Genomic DNA, 17,952 nt, shown 5'->3' on the forward strand with positions numbered 1-17,952 from the left:
GGGATACCACAAGTGGTAAAAAGGATAAGTGATAAAGAAGGGATCAAGTGTGGGAATACCACAAAGGATCAGTGAGGAGTGAGTTGAGGAAGGAGTTGTTGAGGTGAATTGAAGGAGTGGATTGAGTTTTGAATTGCAAGAATGAGTTATCTAAGCAGGAGGGCAGGCTGCCTTTATAGACAGACTGCTGGCTCCTGGAATGTTCTATATACATTGGCATTTGTAATCATTTGTAATCATTTGTCAGCAACCAGAAGATTCTGTGTTGTTCTATGGGATTCCATGATGTTCCATGGGATTCCATGATGTTCCATGAGGTTCCATGAGATTCCATGAGGTTCCATAAGATTCCATGAGATTCCATGAGGTTCCATGAGGTTCCATGAGGTTCCATGGGATTCCATGAGGTTCCATGAGGTTCCATGAGGTGTGACTGGGTGGATTATTATTGGCTGCAAGCCATGTCAGGATGACACATTTGTCCAACAGATGGGTGAACTACTGGAGTTGAAGAGAGCCCTATATGGCTTGAAGGACGCGCCACTGTTGTGGTACAAGCATCTGAAAGAGACATTGATAAGAATGGGATTAAGGCCAATCAAGGACGTACCGTGCCTGTTCACGAGTGATCAACTGATTGTATTCTTCTACGTGGACGATATAGTCGTTCTGGTACACCCACAGCAACTTGAGTATCACAGTCAGTTTGAGAAGCAACTTAAGGCAGCGTATGACATACGGAGTCTAGGAGACCTGAAGTGGTTCCTGGGCATACGCGTAGTAAGAGATTGGACCACAGGAACTATACGACTAGTACAAGACTCGTTCATTGACAAGGTGTCAGTGAAGTTTGACCTGGCTCAAACATCAGGAAGATACCCAGCCGTACCGTTGACCGAGAGCTACCTGCAGCCGAGCGAAGAGGAGCCAAACATCAACCGTACACAGACATACCAGCAGTTAGTAGGATCACTGGCCTATATATCGACATTCACAAGGCCTGATGTGTCACGAGCACACTCAGTCTTAGCACGCCACCTACAGAACCCTGGACAGAAGCACCTAGCAGCTGCAAGACATGTGTGGAGATATCTGCTTGGTACCAAGTACCTTGCTATTGGAGCGTGTAAACAATCAAGGAACAACACAACTTACATCAACCAATTCAATGATCTGTCCATGTTCTATGGAGCATCTGACGCAGCGTTTGCTGACGATGTAGAGTCCCGACAGAGCTCGTATGGATACCTGTTTGTCACGAAGATGCTACAAGTAGGCCCTTTAGGACTCGCTGGGAGTCTAAATCAATTACTACGTACGGTATCTAAGTAGGTACAAGACGTTGTGTACCAAACAGAACTCTACCAGCAATAGTCTATATACTTACGTGTGGGTTCGTTCGGTTACCGGTTAATAATCGGAACTGAGTTGGATAGGTATCGGGGTTGCAAGTCCCAGAGCGGGGCTTGCAGAATTCTAATACTCCCGCTTCAGGGGTTGCAGGCCTGCTCCGGAGGTGACCGGAGGTTGTACGTCCGCTTCGGAGGCGCGTAATGACGCTGGGGATTTGGTGCGTACGGTCAGGGACAGTACGGAGCGGATCCGGATATTGTCAGGGGATCTGGAGAGGATACCGTGACACACGACTTCAACACTGGCAAGCTATACCAAATAGGCTTATCACTCAGCTTATTAGCTCAATGCCTCAGCGTATGAGTGCTTGCAGGGCTGCCTGTGGGTGGCATACAAAATACTAGTATAAAACAAGTACAACACCAGAAATTTGATTGATTTCACCATATGTAGCTATCTCAATTGCCTCAAAAAGTGAGTGGCCGGCACGGCGTTAGGGCAGGGCACGGGCCAGCACTGCAAAACTTATGACCCAGTACTGTACTATCCATTGCCTGTACCCATCGACACATGTAGTGAGGTTTACCTAGTAAACAGCGCAATGCCGCCTCCTTCGCCTTCTCGCCCGCCCACCTGAACCGTAAGGCCAGCCTTGCCGTAGAAACCACGGTTTTTCTCGCCGCAGAGCACACTCGCGCATGTGCCCGAGCCCTCTTTCTGCGCCTCTTGTACACCCCATTGCGCTAGTAGCTTGCCTACTCCCTTGCCTTGATAGTCCGGGTCAACTCCACATACATGCAAGTCCCAACACTCGGTGCGATCACCAGTCCAATACACTTCCGAGGCGGCGACAGCTGCGTCGAGGAAGGACGATCGCGAAGGATCGGCGGCGCGGTTTGGGAAGATACGGCCCATTACAGCGTGGTACGAATGGATGGCTGGTGTTATCAGATTTCCTGGACAGTATGAGCCTGCGGTCCAATGACAGATGTATGCAGTCAACTCACGCGGATCCAACTTCAGCAGCTCTCTCTGAGCCCCTCCATCACCGAGCCTCCTCCAATCCGCAGCACCAACAATGGTCTCCATATTCTTCTCTTCTGTGGTCACAACTACCATGAATTGATGTCTCCAATCCCAAAATCGCTCTCGGACGCCTCTGAGCAGAAACCAGTACACGTCCTCAGGGTATTGTTGGCGATGGGGGTGCATGATCTCGCCAATGATCTCATCGTCAAAGAAGGCTTTGTGCCAAACCCGAGCTATCTGGCTCAGATCTGATAGCTGCGCTTCACGAAGTTTGTAAGTTGCTGTCGCCTTGTCGTGAGTCGCAGCTAAATCTGTCTTTGAAGTAGCGCTCATGGTGATATATTTTACGCAGAGAATCCACGATCGCTCAGAGATTTCGAGATACAGGTGATAGACGGAGAATTACAGGAGACCCTGTACAACAAGCCTTTCAACCTCACGCAGGAGCGTGCCAAGAACGTAACCTTCGAGCGGGATCAAGCGAGATGCGATCTCGGTGTTCAGTCCGTACATAGGCAATGCTTGGTTGGCTGAGCCGTTTACGCGTGCGGCGCGGTTGGGCTGTACGGGGAGATGTGGCCTGATGGCGGGCGACGCGCACGTCCTCTCGGGCACGCCCCACAACCCGAGCAAGCGTCGCAGCGGTTAAAACTCTATGCTAACTCCCAAAGCCAGACGAAGGATTCCATGCATAATTTTCCATAGGAAAGAAGTTTTATACCCTTATCATTTTCTATACTTTTTATGGTTGCGGCGCGGGACCTGCATCAATCAATACAAATCTGATCGGAGGTTTTTCAGCGATAGGATGTTTCTTGTGGGCTCTGTTGATCGTTTCCAGGGTGCTTTGTCAGAACGTCTTCCAACTCTTCGTTCACTCAAATCCGCTCCACGGTCCAAGCGGTCTCTTTGCGGATGATCAGATCCTGACTCTCGCCACTTCCAAGCGAACTCCGTTCGCCAGCAATCCGTTGCGAAGTTGTGACTTGTGTCTCAAAGTCTGGGTGGCTTTTTGCGGAATACAAATCTCCCATACCTGTTCGAGAAGCTGGGGGTGCGTGAGAGTTCAGGTTGTTCATCTCGAATGTCCCATTGCCGTAGGCCTTCGTTGTGTAGCCGCTGCTGAATTCTGCTTCGCCCCAACTGGCAGATAGTGATTGCAGAAATGCTTTCAAATTCGGGATCGTCGCAGAAATGAGAGAAGTGGCCATGAGCGTTTGTTGCAAGATGAAAGTCGGTACAACAGCGAGTGATGACGGCTGGCCATTCGAGTAGCTGATCCACAGATCGAGATGAACAGCTGATAGAGCAATGACACTATGGCTCGTTAGTTGTATCCCAAGGAGTTAAGTTGCATGGAACGTACACGAGTCGAAAGCAGAACGCTGCGATGACACGAAGCTTTGTCTCTACTTTCATTTGGACCTGCCACACCATGTATGAGGGCAAAATCAGGGTCAAGCCTTCACTGGTAACATCTAGTGCGGTAACTAGGCTCCAACGAGCGATCTGGCACACTCTCAGCAAAATTCATTCATCACCATCAGGAGAAAGTGTACCTGGCCATGGCAGTGCTTGGTAAGGAACAATGACGAAGGACATCGTATGGTGCTGACGAGTACTGAAACAATACCACTCAGCGTGGTTAGGGCGATTGTGATGTCGCAGAGCAGAGCGGTGTTCTTCTGGTCCCGAACGAACAACCTTCGTAGGAGGAACAGGACTGACAGCTTTGCTAAGTAATGCGAAGCTACAAAGAGCGCACGAGACGAAAATGCAAGCTGTAATCTATCAGCACCTGCTGTAGGCAAGCTACTTGGCTTGAACTCACCCTTCCAGCCAACTGAAGGTTGTCAGAATCTTCTGACACCTTGCCGAGGCCATTCTTGAGCGCACTGAACACAACGATGCTCTGTACAAACGCAAGCGCCTAGGCCAGTCAGTGGTGCCACCTAGGATCTTGCGTAAGAAACGTACCGTACTGATGACAATGAGGCTGTCGTCCCACCCGAACACTCTCCACTTGATGAAGACTCGAATCAACAACACACCTACTACATAGGTCAATGCCAAAGCCGCCGCAATCCACACTGTCGCACTGTGGTTCTCAGGAGAATAGTGAGCGAAACGATTTCCCACAGATGTGTCCCATGGGAGAACACTGGATTCGGCCACATTGTTGTCCATCTTTGGTAGTGGTAAGTACACAGGAACTGGTCCACGTTGGCTGTTTCGAAGCTCATGGCCAGTGATTAAGACCTTTTACTCATACGTACACAGTATCACCTGAATGGATTCTGTTGGCCAAGATGAATCCTGCATGCGCGTGCATAACCGGGACCTCAAGATTGCATCCCATCCAATGACTGGATGCACTGTTAAATACGAGATGCCGTGTGCCATGCCAGCTTGGAACCGAGTGTTTGGTACCGTCTATCTGCCATCTCTCCAGCCTGATTAGAGCATTTCGTACACGTATCTCGCAGTGATCATGTTCCCAACTTACAGTGATCCTCCTTCACAGTACGGCAAGCAGTGCTGCGAGGTTCTGGTGAAGTGACTTGAATGGTCGGCGATCCCCAACCGCTTGATATATACGATTTTTCAGACAGATGGAACCAGTCGTCTTGCGATTATTCTACCTTCTACAGGATCACACGTAGGAGCATGGTACGCCGTAACGGATGCACCGCAGTGAACTGATTGGACTGCTCCCGGTGGAGCCACTCGGCACGGAAAGTGGATCCCTCGTACCGTCTAGTGGCTAGAAATAATCAAGCTTTGATTTATCCGCCACTAGGCCAATCCCACGCTAAACCTTCTCCGGTGGGGTTGCATGGACGGGACAGCTTCCACATTGCTACAGCAGTTAGTACTCCGTTCGATCACCATTCGTTTCGTGAACTGCTCAATGGATTTGACCCACTTGCACGGGCATAGATTGCGGCACAGCATAAGAAAAATTCTTGCGCATGGTCGCCATTCCTCGCGCAAGAAATTGCCTGGCGTATTTGAGACGAGCATACGTAGATTGAAAAGGTCCGGCTACAGAGGGAAAACGAGTTTATGGTGGTCGTTGTTAATGCGATCGGCGAACAACAGTAGAACAATTTATCGTGTCGGTTGGGCCCAGCATCGCGGGACGATAATCTTATCACTTATAGTCATAGCTGACTGACATGGGTGTGAAACCGAACGTAAGATCCAGAACATAGTATAGGAGGATTGCAGCGGCGTGGCAAACAACTGTGCAAACCGATTATGCATTGTGGTAGCATTCCCTCCGCGTAGCGCAAAGTGGGGGCTGCATGAGCTCTTGCCCTGTCATATAAGACGTGTTGCCCTCCAAAGTCGAGCATCCACCTAATTACCTCCTGCTTGTTTTGCTACGTTATTCTATAACGATGGACCACCACAAAGAAGCCGAGTCGCACGTGGATAGTGATCCAAACTTCTTGGACGCAGGCGAGCCGAATGCTTTGGTGTCAGAGAAAAATGGTACCACTGCCGATGTACACGACATGATGCGAATGGGCAAACGACAAGAAACCCAACGCAACTTCCGTCACATTACGATTATTGGTTTCTGTATGGTCATCCTATCGACATGGGAAGCCATATTGTCGACGGCGGTATTTTCGTTGAGCAACGGTGGCACTGCTGGGCTGATCTGGGGATACCTAATCTGTATGATTGGTTTCGGCTTCGTTGTAGCCTCGCTTGCGGAAATGGCCTCGATGTAAGTATCTGAAAGACGTGTTGCAATGGGTCTAACATTTTCAGGGCTCCAACATCTGGCGGTCAGTACCACTGGGTCAGCGAGTTCGCACCACCGAGCTGCCAACGGTTTCTCTCATACATTGTCGGGTGGCTGGGCGTCCTCGGCTGGCAAACCGCTGCCGCGACTGTGTCGTACTTGACTGGCAAGCAGCTCCAAGCTCTCATCATTCTCTGGGACTCATCATACGTTCCGCAGGCATGGCAAGGCACAATGCTTATCTGGGCTGTACTTGCGGTCAGTCTTATCTTCAACACTTTCTTCTCGAGAAAACTCCCACTTGTTGAAGGTGTCATTGTGGTGCTCCACGTTGCTGGTTTTTTCGCAGTCATTATTCCTCTGTGGGTCATGGGCGACCGCAGTAACACTGGAGATGTCTTCACACTTTTTCAGGACAACATGGAGTGGGGCAACGTTCCCTTGTCGACCATGGTCGGACTCACAGGAGCTGCCAGCTGTTTTGTCGGTATCGAGGCCGGCGCGCACATGGCCGAAGAGGTACGTAATGCGGCCCATGTCATTCCTCGCGCGATGATGTGGACGTGGATCGGCAACGGACTGATGGGTTGGATCATGGCAATAACGTTTTGCTTCTGCGTCGGCGACACAATGTCGGTCCTATTGACACCGCTGGGTTCGCAGCAAATCCAGGTGTTCCTCAACACTACCGGATCCGCGGCTGGTGCCACAGGCTTGACTTGCATCATGCTTGTCATCGGAGTCTTTGCATGCGTTGCAGTCATGGCAACGAACTCGCGCCAATTGTTCGCATTCGCGCGCGACAACGGGGTGCCTTTCTCGAGCATCTTCAGCCAGGTAATTCAATCCACTTTCGAAGAGACACGGAACGACAGCTAAAAAAAATTCAGGTTTCACCGACCCTAGGAGTACCGCTCAACTCAGTATATTTGACGATCCTCTTCGTACTGCTGCTGTCGTTGATCAACCTCGGCTCGAGTGTGGCCTTCATGCAGGTCATTTCCCTCGGCGTTGCTGCAATGTTGACATCGTACTTAATATCGATCGGCTGTGTGGCATTGAAGAGAATTCGTGGTGAGCCGCTGTTGCCTTCCAAGTTCAACCTGGGCAGGTTGGGGCTGCCGATCAACATTATTGCCGTGTTGTTTTTGCTCTTCCTGTGGGTCTTCACATTTTTTCCATCGGCACCTCACCCAGCAGTTGCTGATATGAACTGGGCGGTATTGGGATATGGATTGGTCATCATCTTCGCTCTGGTGTACTATGCCATTCACGGTCGACATGTGTATATTGGACCTGTTGAGTACGTGCGCAAGGGCCAGTAGGTGTGTGGTAAATAGACGTAACGATAGAGTTCCACGATAGATAAACTTTTTCTTTCACGTTTTACCCCACAATCGTTGTAAAGTGAACCAAGATGACAGACCGGCGGATTGATGGAAGGTAGCCGCCGAAAGACCACGGAGTTGATGTCAGTGCTCAGGGAACGTTCCCTCAGTCCCTATAAGGCGGTTTGGATCTGTCAGCTAGCCGTATTTGGCCTAGCTTCTTCACAGCGTTGATATATTTCACATAGTCGTAGCTCATAAAAGAATGATGACACAATGCTTCTCAACTGTTCCTATTGATAGCAGGGCGAATGGCCAGCTTAGTGGTCACCACAAAGAAGTACATGTCGATGCACTCAAGAGATATCCAGTACACCACGACACTAGCGTCAGAAGTACGGCGGAGGCAGAAATCGAAAGGTTGTCTACCGTGAGCGAACAGCAGAAGATAAGACGAATGTGTCGGAGGAGAAGGATCCACCGATAGCCATCACGTGGTAGACTAGCGTCTATAGGATATATCGAGCTTCTGCTCACCTACAATACAGCACGACAACCACCTAATCTTGACAGAATGCAATGTATTACGCGGAACAGAGCCTCCGAGGAGATTGATTTCTTTGCCCAATAAGACGCTCTTATCTCCGCTTGAAGGATAGGCTCTTCGTCTAGCTTGTCTTACTTGATACAGAATGTTGCGGTATCGGTTGGTCCGTACAGTGTCTGACTATACCCCTGACCACTACCCTGGACTAGTGTGTTACAGGTCAGGTATATAGTCGTCTCCTCCTAGCTAGATAGCAATCCAGCGCAGTATTCCATCGACCCGATAGTCCTACGTTATTGTTTACCGTAGCTATCAGTATTCTACAGCGGTCCACACCGCTACACAGAACAATGATACCATTTGGTGGCGTGGGCCGCTGTGGTATACTGATAGCTACGGTAAACAATAACGTAGGACTATCAGGTCAATGGAAGATTGCTCTGAGCTGCTATCTAGCTAGGGGATGACGATATATACTGTGGCCCGGTAACCTGCTAGCCCATAACAGTCTAAGCAAGGGCAATCGGATCTCGTAAGGACCGACTGATACTGCAACATACCAGAAGTAACAAGTGATTCAATTCAAATATATACAGCAATTTAAGGAGCGCACCAAGAACAGAATCCTCCTCTTCCAACCGCCGTCGATTCACCAATGACGGGCCAACTCCGCCAAACCAAGTAGCCTTTCTTATCGCTGCAGTGTCAAAACACCAGGGCGGTAGGGCAACAAGTTGTAATCACTCGGGACATTCTTCGGATCACGACCCTGGTACAACAGCTGCAGGTTGCAGGGATCAACAGTGAACGTTTGATCAGGGTTCGCCCTGTACAAGTCTCCGTGACTGATATCGTTGGTCCAAGTAGCACCACTGTTCGCTTTGCCTGCAAACGGATTCTGCTCAGAAGCAGCCTGGGGAGTCCAGGTGCCATCCAACTTCGATGCCGTAAAGCTGCGAAAGTATCTTCCATTCGCACCAATAGCTTCGACGAGCATGAGATACTTGGGCGAGGGCTGGTTGGCAAGCGTGTACACCTGCACCGCCTCGAAGAGGTTGTTCTTGCTATCCGTCATGACGACGGTGCTCGCGGTACCGAAGTCGCCGGGGAACTTGCCGATGGGCATGCTGGCACGGTAGATCTTGCCATTGTCGCCGGCGAAGAAAAGGTACATGTTATTTGCGTCGCCGATGACGGTTTGGTCGATGGCGCCGGTGTCCGAGCCGGTGATCTTGCCACTGAACAGAGGCTGTGCGGCGCCCCAACTGTTGACGTTAGAAGGGTCAGCCGAGGTGCGGTAGGTGAAGGTTGTAGGACCCCATTGGTACGCCAGGATCCAGATGTTCTTCGGCTTGAAGTAAAAAAGGGTGGGTGCAACGGCATTGAAAGATTGTGCGTTTTGGCTGGCAGAGGCGAGGTCGGACCAGTTGTTGACCAAACCGAAGTTCATAGAGCCGTATTTTCCGCCAGAGCTGGCTGTGGAGCCGTACACGAGCTTCTTGCCATTGTACTGGACGGTTGTGAAGTCCTTGAGAGAGGCCCAGCCGTTCTTGGGAGTGGCGAGTGGTCCGGTCGATGACCAGCGGTAGGTGGAAGGGAGGTTGCAGGACTGTGCCTTGCTGGTCAAAGCGGAGGCCAGCAGCACAAGGCTGGTTGACAAAAGGTTGGAAAGATGCATGATGAATAGGGGCTATGCAAAGCACTGCGAGAGCGTGTGTGGGAAATGGTAGTGTCAAGACCATCGGTCTGTCAAGAGGTGTTATATCCTTTGTCTGTCGACCATCATCTCGAAGCTCTGGCATCTCACCTCTCGCCTTGTTTCCCATAAGGTAAAACTTTGTTGCTCCCACCGGTAGAAGTGGTCCAATAGATCCGGCATCCATGTTCTACTGATCATGAAACATCTTGCACAGACCCAAAGCGGGGAACCAAACAGCAGAAACGAGCCTCGGGTGCACGCAGCCGTGTATGAAGGGTCGAAGATATTCGATGCAAAAGGCAGCCGAGGTACTCGTTCACCGAACTGGTATAGTTCATCTCGTTTGCGCCCGTTGCGGAGAATAATGAGCACGATTGTGGGGAAACGGGCGCCACTTTCGCTCTATATGGCATCGGAGCTTCATATGACAGCTTGTATAGCTTGGGATGTTTGCTTCCAGAAGCCTGGTAGGTGTGGCGGGTGTGATCATAGTTGGAAGAGTGACGCATTATCGGCCATTTAAGCAATATGTGAATTTACCTTTAATCTGGCGTTTCCGCCGAACGGCGTTCGATGTCTCGCCGGTGTGACACACCTAGTGTTTGGTGTTCTACGAACTCTGCTCGTATGCGGGTACACGTGCCGAGCTGCTAGTCATGGTGGAAGTGCTTCGACATCGACACATGAGCAGTTCATCTGGTCCAAGAGAAAATAATCGTGATATCATTCAACTAGTCGAGATTTAAACGGAAGGTGTCCAAATCGGTGCTTCGTAACATGCACGAGATTTTGGCGACTCCCGCTCGCCCTCGTCAGTTGTTGTGCAGCCTGTGCTACCGTGTCTGTGCGCGCAATGCGCACGTTCTCGCAACGCGCGCCTCGGCTCATCAACACCCACATTTTCAACTACTATAGCTCAACGCCACAATGCCTGTGAAGGATGCTGTTACAGAGGCAGGTGCAGAGGGTCAGGGTGAAGATATTTCATATACTGGGTTAGCTAAAAAACACAGTGTAGTGCGCTCAACATTGACGCGTCAACTGAAGGGTGAATGCGTGTCAAAAGAAGAGCAGGCACTCAAACAACAACTACTCCACCCACGCGACGAGGCGGAGACTGTGCAGTACATCAGAGGACTCACAGAGAGACACCTTATGCCTACAAGGCAAATGATTATCAATTTCGTTACTCCTCTCTGTGCCTGGGAGCCCTCAGAGACCTGGGTTACCCGATTCCTTCACCGCAACCGAGATGCGCTCACTACCGCCTGGAGTACTCCCATGGAGACTAGCCGCCACAATGCCGATTCTAGGCCAAAGTACTGCCTCTACTTTGAGCTACTACACAGAAAGATGACTGAATACTCTATTGAGCCGGCTCACACGTACAATATGGATGAGAAGGGCTTCACTATTGGGGTCACAGGAAGGAGCAAGAGAGTGTTTGATAAGGTACTCTTTGGCAAGAAGCAGTATAAGCAGTCAACCCACGATGGCAATCGTGAGTGGGTGACAGTGCTGGCCACTATATGTGCCGATGGATCCCACCTGCCTCCAGGCATCATCTTTCCAGCTGCCGGGCGTGATGTACAGGCTAGTTGGGTACACGCCATTGAGGCAGGAAAACACTCTATCCACTTCACTACGTCACCAAATGGATGGACTAATAACGACCTGGGTTTGACGTGGCTGCAGCAGGTATTTGATCGCTACACTAAGCCCAAGGCTCGGAGGAAGTGGCGGCTACTCATTATCGATGGCCATGGCAGTCATATAACAAAGCCCTTCATCGAATACTGCGACAGTAACAAGATTCTACTCATAATCTTTCCACCACATGCCACCCATACTCTCCAGCCGTTGGACGTAGTCTGCTTCAAGCCACTGGCTCAAAACTACTCCAACAAGCTAGATAAACACAACTATACAAGCCAAGGCAAGGCGCCTGGAAAGAAGAGCGATTTCTTCTTACTATTCTGGCCTGCCTGGGTGAACACCTTCACTGAAACGTTGGTATTGACTGCCTTCCGAGCCACAGGTATCCACCCACCAAACGCCAACATCATACTTGATCGCTTCAAAACGCCTACTCCTCCGCCTCTAGCAACACCTCCAGAGCAAACTGCAGCTGCTGCTCTACCTACAGAGCCAAACTGGCTCAAAGCCAAGTCGTTGTTGCGGAGTGTAGTGAAGGATGACGCTGGTGCAGAGGCATCGGCTTTGGAACAGGCTATCCACCAGCTCCACGTTCAACTAGAGCTCACTCAGCATGAGTTAAAAGGTGTACAACAGGCTCTTACTGCTAAGGATAGGGTGAAGAATAAGAAGAAGGTACTGCCTTTGTACGCTCACAGCCTTGAGCGGCACGGAGGAGCTACCTGGTGGAGTCCTTCATCGAAGAGGGAAGCCAATGCCCGTGCTGCTGCATTTGAGGCCCATCAACAACAGGTAGAGGCAGAGAAAGCTACCCAGAAGGAGCTACAACACACTCAAAAACTACTCAAAGAGAAGCAGCAGCAGCAGAAGCGTGAGGCGCGGATAAGGGAGAAGGAAGAGCGTGACCAGCAGAAGGCTGAACAGGCAGAGGAAGCAGCCAAACGCAGAACTGAGAGAGAGCGTCAAAAACAAGCCCGTGACGCTGCAAAAGCTCTACAATTATCCCAAAAAGGCAAGCGCAAGGCCTCACAGAAAGCAGTACCAAGAAAGAAGCAGAATCGTGGTGTTGCTGCTGCCCGGAGTGGTGCTGCTGCTGAGAGCCTGGTGCAGGTGGCTCCTACAACAACCACCCGCCGTGGCCGCACCTCACCTCTGCCTGCCCGTTTTGTATGAGGGAATATTGTCACATAGGCCTATAGAGTACTCCACCAAAATATCTCACAATAATAACTATCGTGTGTGGCTCTACAGCCTCATTTTTGTGTTGCCTGTGAAAGTGCTGAGGCGCGCATTGCGAGAACGTGCGCATTGCGCGCACAGACACGGTATGGACAGGTCAACATGCTGTGTGGCACCAAGCAGTCAAACACAAGCACTCAGAAAGTGCGTAAATCCGTCAGGCAAAGAGGTCTTGGGCATTGTGCGCTGAGCAAGAGGATGTCCAATATTACTCTTAGTATGCTGCTCTTGCCGTGTTGTCGATTCTGTGTAGCTGTCCCTAGAGCTACAAAAGTTTGTTCGTGAATTTGAGCCCGGGCCACAACACCACACAAATGTGAAATCACACACCAACTTTACAGCAGATTTACTCAACAACCATGACTCAATACAGTCAAGCAGTTAGCAGCAACCTATTGCCAGGTCAGGAATTATCAAAATGCCTTTGTGACAGTATCATAGCAGCCATAGAAGGTGGTGCAGGAACAGCTGAAGGTGCTAAGCAAGTTCAAACTTCAACGGCAACATGCAGCGCACGCAACAATACTGGCAGCAACGTGAGCAGGCCTTGCAGCGGCTGGCCATTGTTGTTGACACGTTGTCAACAACGTTTACTTGTTTGTATTGCCAGGAGATATCCAAAAATTGATTACTGGCCTCTTATGGAGGAGGCTGGACTCTGGGCCGCCTCTCACATGTCACCCCCAATCTCAAAGCACACAGTCTATCAAGTACTATACCTAGAGGGCTGTAACGGGCTACGCCCAGTTCGCGCCTTGGCTAGCGCGGGCCTTGGAGCTTAGTACAGCCGGCAAACCTCACCAAATTCATCTGATCTTATCTGGCATCTACCCTCAGGGTTGGCCCCTTACAGAGGCCACGTTGAGGAGTCCACTTGTGATCATGGAAAAGGATCAAACCTCGCCACATGGTGGCTACTCCTCAAGGAGCTACTGTATTGCACTTCAAGAAGGTCTATTACCTCAGTACCAACCTGGCCAGAGGCTCATACCTCCCGGATCTCAGATACTTCCTTTGCCGCCGAAAACATGCTCTTGTCTTCCTCCCTCGCCTCAGCCCTCAAAACCATGCCTCCCCAGCTCCGCCTCGGTATACTCCCAGAGCTTCTTCTGCAGCCCCTTATCCCTGGCCGCCCTACTCCCCTCGCTCTTCACCCCCACCGGCCTATAATATGCGCCATTCACCAGCTCCTCCTTCTTCGCCGTTGCGGCCCATGTCTGATTCATTGCGCCGCCCTCCGTTGTCTTGAAATGCCCAGGGATCAGAAAGAAGAACAATCCGTATATCCACAAACCAGCTTTTAGGAAAACATTGGGACGCAGAGATTGGAAGAGATCGGTGAAGATGATACCAGGGTGGATAGAGACGGACATGATTTGGGGATACCGCTCCGCTAGTTCGCGCGCGAATAGCAGGTTGCACAATTTCGACTGCCCGTAGCGCTTCCACGTGCTCTGCTGCTCGAGCTTCTGCTGGTCAAAGATTAGGCCGCCGGGGACACCGATGGCATGACCTGCGCTGCTCAACGTGACGATCCTCGCATCTCCGTGCGTCTCGGCGGTCTTGAGTAGAGTCGGGAGGAGAAGTCTGGTGAGCAGGGCGTGGCCCATGTGGTTCGTTCCGAACTGGACTTCGTAGCCTTCTTTTGTGGTGCTGTAGGGACACGCCATTATGCCTGCATTATTAATGAGAATATCGAGACGTGTCTCGGAGCGGTGAAATGTCGCTGCGGCTTCGGCGATGGAGGAAAAGGATGTGAGATCCAGGGGGAGGTGGACGATCTCGCAGGCACTGGGTACCGCAGATTTGATATCGCCTATAGCTGTGGAAGCTTTTGAGGCGGTGCGGGCGGCGAGGTATATACGTGAGGGATTGTGCGCGGCAAGGTAGGTTATGGTTTGCTTGCCTAGGCCAGCGTTACCTGGGCATGTTCAGTCTCCATTGTGTGGGAATGAGGTGAGACAATGTACCTCCAGTGGCGAGTATGACCTTGCCATCTAAGCTGCCAATGTCTTTGGCGGGATTGAAAGTGACGCCCATGCCGATACTGATGAGAGTATCTTTCAATTCACATAGGACGAACCCAATTACAAGGAGTCGGACAGTATGGATGAACTCAAATATTTGGCGCAATGTGTTCAAACTCGTCGCAGAGAGCGATTGAGGCGTTTCTTGGACTGGGGATAAGGTGGGCATCATTCAGAAAGTCGGTCGAGACCAGTTGAGTAGTTTCGAGCGTTGCGCGTTTCGGCGCGTTTGGTTGATATTTCGCGTTGGCCCGAGGCTCATTCTGAATGACGTCATTTACTTTGTTCTTCATCTCTGCATCTCCATGTCTCAGACTTCATAACACAACTGTTCAATCCCATGACACGATCACAGCTCAACGGCTCCTGTGTATCCAGAACAACCTGTTCAAACCAGCGATGCCGAACTTCAGTGTGAAAAAAACGCCTTACATCAATCTTGTGCTTGGACATTGCAGACAAAGCTGAACACGAATTGCTTTGTTCTTCTCACAGGAAGTCAAGGCAGGTCTGCAAGGGTGCCATCATTTCAAAACTGGTGAGGCAATTTAGAGCACTCTTCGGGTGAAATCCTTAAGACGACCGCCCCATTCTCTCTCCATCACCTCACACCTCTACAAAGTATTCCTAAACTCCGGATGTCTATGCCCCAGCCTCCATGTCTCCTGATTCAATCTGACATTCTGTCTCGTCGTTCTCTCTTCTTGTTCTCCCAACGCAGGTGCGCCATCTGGCGCAACGTCAACGCGAAACAAATGACCATCACACCCAAGCAGACCGAGTGTCCCAAGGTATAATGCGGCGCATCCTTCTTCAGGTAAATAAAAGTACCAATGAACGCCGAGCAAATGTCGATAGAAACCACAACGCCCATACCCGTAGCCTGCACATAACGCGGTGCCATATTATTGCTCGTCCAACCAACCACAATCGGACTGCCCTGGGAAACATCAATCGCGACAAGAAATGTGTGGGCGTATCTCGTCGCGTTGTTCTTCGCAGCAACCAACATGATATACCCGACTAGTCCAACGATAGTGCCGGCTGCGATAAAAGCACCTCGGGTCTTGAGGCGGTCGGAGTAGTATGCGCATGTAAGCACGGTGAAGAAAGCGGCCATGTTGGGCGTGACGGTGGGGAGTTGCACGGTGGTGGATTGGTAGCCCATGCAGGCCACGATTGAGGGTAGAAGGAGGGAGAAGGAGTAGAGTGGGATCTACAAAGCCATATCAGCCAAAGATGTAAGCTGGGGGTATTCGTGGGATGGGACTGACGAGCAAGGAAAACTAGATGAATCCGTTTAATTACGTTTGCGAAGCCTTGAATGCCATCCTGGCCCAGTACCAGTCGGACTTCTCTTCGTCGACGTTTACGCTTGTTGTGCCGTGGTCATCGAGCCTCATTCGCCTGAGCGCCCAGTCTTTCTCTTCGTCGTTGAGAAAACGTGGCACAGATCGGAGAGTTCGGTGAAGTCGACCGTCCAGGCGATGCGACTTGAAGCATCGCATACCTATAAAGCGGAGCGGAGCTTGTGTGCGCCAAGATGCTTGGGGGTGAAGATCGTACTGGGTACGGTGATCCTGATTTGAGGCCTCTGATGTGTTTCGGATGAGGACAACGCAGCATTCGACATCTGCTTCCGCGTGTTCATCTTTGATATGCCATGGGTAAATGTGATTATTGCAAAGCAATACCAACTGTTAATAGGCCCCCGGTTAAGCTCGCGCAATGATTTTATTCTGCATCTACAATCTCAAGTACACAAAGATAGTGGTTGTTGATTCTTTCTCTATCTACTTGAGAAAGAAGTTCGAGGTTGCGAGATTATTTTGGGACATGATTAAGGTGGCAGTTCTACTGAAGTTTGAGATCAGCACAATTTTTCCAACTGATTGTACACATCGTAGAACAACTTACAGGCTGATATCTATCCACTGGGTATATGGATCAAGCAAATATAAACTTGCAATGCCGGAGCAAAAAGCCAGAGCAACAAGATTGTATGCCAAGGACCATTCAAGTATTCGTTGAATGCGCAGATTTAGTTCAAGGATAAAATCGATGAGGTGAACAACCTTCTGGAAAGTCGACATCTGGACAGGTCCAGCCGCAGTACGGTGTGACCTGCGATGTCCGTCGTTTTGTCCGCTGGTTGAAAATATGAGGGCATCGGCATCGGCTTGGAATGACAATCTCGCAGTGTCCCCCGAGGTGGGCAATACTATATTGGTAAGATCTCCTGCAACGGCGGAACTGATGAGACCTCTGTGTCATCTATTCGATATGACGCTGTTGTTCCATCACCCCTCATCATTGGCAGCCACAACCCCATTATCAGAGTTGGCGGCTGAGGTGTAGTCAAATTGCCGCTGAAAAAGGGAGCAAAGAATGTCATCATTCAAGGCCTCGGAATTTCTAATATTAACCCCGGCGCCGTGTGGGGAGGCGATGCTCTCAACTCCGATAGTGCAAAGGACGGCATCTAGGTCGACCACAACAAGTACGCGCAGCCTCATGCAAGCGTATTCATTCACCAATGGATCCAGATTTGCTCGTGTTGGTTGTGTATTCATCGTCAGTCAGAACGGCGGCGGTTCACGCATCACCATCTCCGAGAACGAATTTGACGGTGTCACTACAACTTCTGCCACCTGCAACGGTACTCATTACTGGGGTGCAATGTTATATACAAATGGTACGCTTCTTGCTACACTGTCATAGTGCTCTACATCTGTCGTTCTGAAACCATACTCTAATAGATGCGCAGTCGACCAGTTGACCTTAGACCACAACTGGTTCCACGACCCCTCCGGCCGTGCTCCGAAGCTCAGCACAGATAGTGTTAGTGGAACCTTCCACGCTGTCAACACCTACTTTGAGAACATGAAAGGCCATGTTTTTGATGCACGATCCGGCGTCAAGGCGCTAACTGAGGGCAACGTGTTCTAGAACGTGCTCTGGCCTAGCACTGATGTTGCAGCTGGGGTTGCAACTTTTATTTTGGATGCAGGTAAGGCATGTTCTTCTGCACTGGGCTGCACATTTGCTACAAACAGCGTTGGCTCCAACGGTGGGAAGCTCAATAGCGGGCGTAGCAAGGGCTTTCCCGCTACCATCGCTCGGTTCGATGTCACACCGATGACCGTCGCGCAGATGGCCGCGTATGCTAAGACCAATACTGGACCACGTAATGTTCGCGCTTGGCGGACTTAGATCATTTCCAGAATGAGCGGGCCGCCTTGAACACGTACCTGCCCCGTGTTGGGATGCTTGGGGTGAAGGTAGTGCTGGGCACAGTGAACATGTTGATGGACATT

At 50.6% G+C, this 17,952-nt stretch overlaps 9 protein-coding genes across 9 annotated transcripts; 2 read left to right on the plus strand and 7 right to left on the minus strand.

The window, feature by feature from the left end:
* BU25DRAFT_408777 (uncharacterized protein) lies at window positions 1-315 on the minus strand. The gene has a single exon (XM_033705897.1). It carries the CDS (start codon window positions 218-220, stop codon window positions 44-46), a length of 177 nt encoding a protein of 58 aa, XP_033563692.1. The 5' UTR covers window positions 221-315; the 3' UTR covers window positions 1-43.
* Window positions 316-1,804: 1,489 nt separating this feature from the next.
* On the minus strand, window positions 1,805-2,927 carry BU25DRAFT_363571 (uncharacterized protein). Its single transcript, XM_033703762.1, has 2 exons — window positions 2,361-2,927; window positions 1,805-2,309 (listed from the first exon to the last, which is right to left on the minus strand). Exons 1-2 carry the CDS (start codon window positions 2,713-2,715, stop codon window positions 1,936-1,938), a joined length of 729 nt encoding a protein of 242 aa, XP_033563693.1. The 5' UTR covers window positions 2,716-2,927; the 3' UTR covers window positions 1,805-1,935.
* Window positions 2,928-3,071: 144 nt separating this feature from the next.
* BU25DRAFT_388559 (uncharacterized protein) lies at window positions 3,072-4,569 on the minus strand (the record flags this gene model as incomplete). The annotated part of the gene is made up of 5 exons (XM_033704478.1): window positions 3,072-3,699; window positions 3,749-3,891; window positions 3,942-4,208; window positions 4,253-4,312; window positions 4,360-4,569. The coding sequence occupies 5 exons, from the start codon at window positions 4,567-4,569 to the stop codon at window positions 3,261-3,263; spliced, it is 1,119 nt and encodes a 372-aa protein (XP_033563694.1). The 3' UTR covers window positions 3,072-3,260.
* A 1,217-nt stretch (window positions 4,570-5,786) lies between these two features.
* BU25DRAFT_388562 (amino acid transporter) lies at window positions 5,787-7,464 on the plus strand (the record flags this gene model as incomplete). Its single annotated transcript, XM_033704479.1, has 3 exons — window positions 5,787-6,121; window positions 6,166-6,976; window positions 7,030-7,464. 3 exons carry the CDS (start codon window positions 5,787-5,789, stop codon window positions 7,462-7,464), a joined length of 1,581 nt encoding a protein of 526 aa, XP_033563695.1.
* A 1,241-nt stretch (window positions 7,465-8,705) lies between these two features.
* BU25DRAFT_485420 (glycoside hydrolase family 62 protein) lies at window positions 8,706-9,828 on the minus strand (the record flags this gene model as incomplete). Its single annotated transcript, XM_033711230.1, has 1 exon — window positions 8,706-9,828. The coding sequence occupies exon 1, from the start codon at window positions 9,690-9,692 to the stop codon at window positions 8,706-8,708; it is 987 nt and encodes a 328-aa protein (XP_033563696.1). The 5' UTR covers window positions 9,693-9,828.
* A 3,832-nt stretch (window positions 9,829-13,660) lies between these two features.
* On the minus strand, window positions 13,661-14,648 carry BU25DRAFT_336503 (NAD(P)-binding protein; the record flags this gene model as incomplete). Its single annotated transcript, XM_033702637.1, has 2 exons — window positions 13,661-14,529; window positions 14,579-14,648. The coding sequence occupies 2 exons, from the start codon at window positions 14,646-14,648 to the stop codon at window positions 13,661-13,663; spliced, it is 939 nt and encodes a 312-aa protein (XP_033563697.1).
* Window positions 14,649-14,970: 322 nt separating this feature from the next.
* On the minus strand, window positions 14,971-15,855 carry BU25DRAFT_408782 (MFS general substrate transporter). The gene has a single exon (XM_033705898.1). The coding sequence runs from the start codon at window positions 15,801-15,803 to the stop codon at window positions 15,306-15,308; it is 498 nt and encodes a 165-aa protein (XP_033563698.1). The 5' UTR covers window positions 15,804-15,855; the 3' UTR covers window positions 14,971-15,305.
* A 78-nt stretch (window positions 15,856-15,933) lies between these two features.
* Window positions 15,934-16,380, minus strand: BU25DRAFT_268177 (uncharacterized protein). Its single transcript, XM_033701795.1, has one exon. It carries the CDS (start codon window positions 16,259-16,261, stop codon window positions 16,025-16,027), a length of 237 nt encoding a protein of 78 aa, XP_033563699.1. The 5' UTR covers window positions 16,262-16,380; the 3' UTR covers window positions 15,934-16,024.
* A 769-nt stretch (window positions 16,381-17,149) lies between these two features.
* On the plus strand, window positions 17,150-17,584 carry BU25DRAFT_489567 (polysaccharide lyase family 1 protein; the record flags this gene model as incomplete). The annotated part of the gene is made up of 2 exons (XM_033711430.1): window positions 17,150-17,330; window positions 17,403-17,584. 2 exons carry the CDS (start codon window positions 17,150-17,152, stop codon window positions 17,582-17,584), a joined length of 363 nt encoding a protein of 120 aa, XP_033563700.1.
* Window positions 17,585-17,952: the final 368 nt, after the last annotated feature.

Source organism: Macroventuria anomochaeta (genome assembly GCF_010093625.1).
Source record: "Macroventuria anomochaeta strain CBS 525.71 unplaced genomic scaffold BU25scaffold_9, whole genome shotgun sequence".
NCBI lineage: Eukaryota > Fungi > Ascomycota > Dothideomycetes > Pleosporales > Didymellaceae > Macroventuria > Macroventuria anomochaeta.

Bases quoted from the DNA above. Each gene is read 5' to 3' on its own strand.
- BU25DRAFT_408777 (XM_033705897.1), bottom strand. From the start codon at position 220: ATGCCAATGTATATAGAACATTCCAGGAGCCAGCAGTCTGTCTATAAA.
- BU25DRAFT_268177 (XM_033701795.1), bottom strand. From the start codon at position 16,261: ATGCTGCGTTGTCCTCATCCGAAACACATCAGAGGCCTCAAATCAGGA.
- BU25DRAFT_408782 (XM_033705898.1), bottom strand. From the start codon at position 15,803: ATGGGCTACCAATCCACCACCGTGCAACTCCCCACCGTCACGCCCAAC.
- BU25DRAFT_363571 (XM_033703762.1), bottom strand. From the start codon at position 2,715: ATGAGCGCTACTTCAAAGACAGATTTAGCTGCGACTCACGACAAGGCG. The intron at 2,310-2,360 runs GTGAGTTGACTG...CATACTGTCCAG, and splicing joins GCTGCTGAAGTTGGATCCGC to GAAATCTGATAACACCAGCC.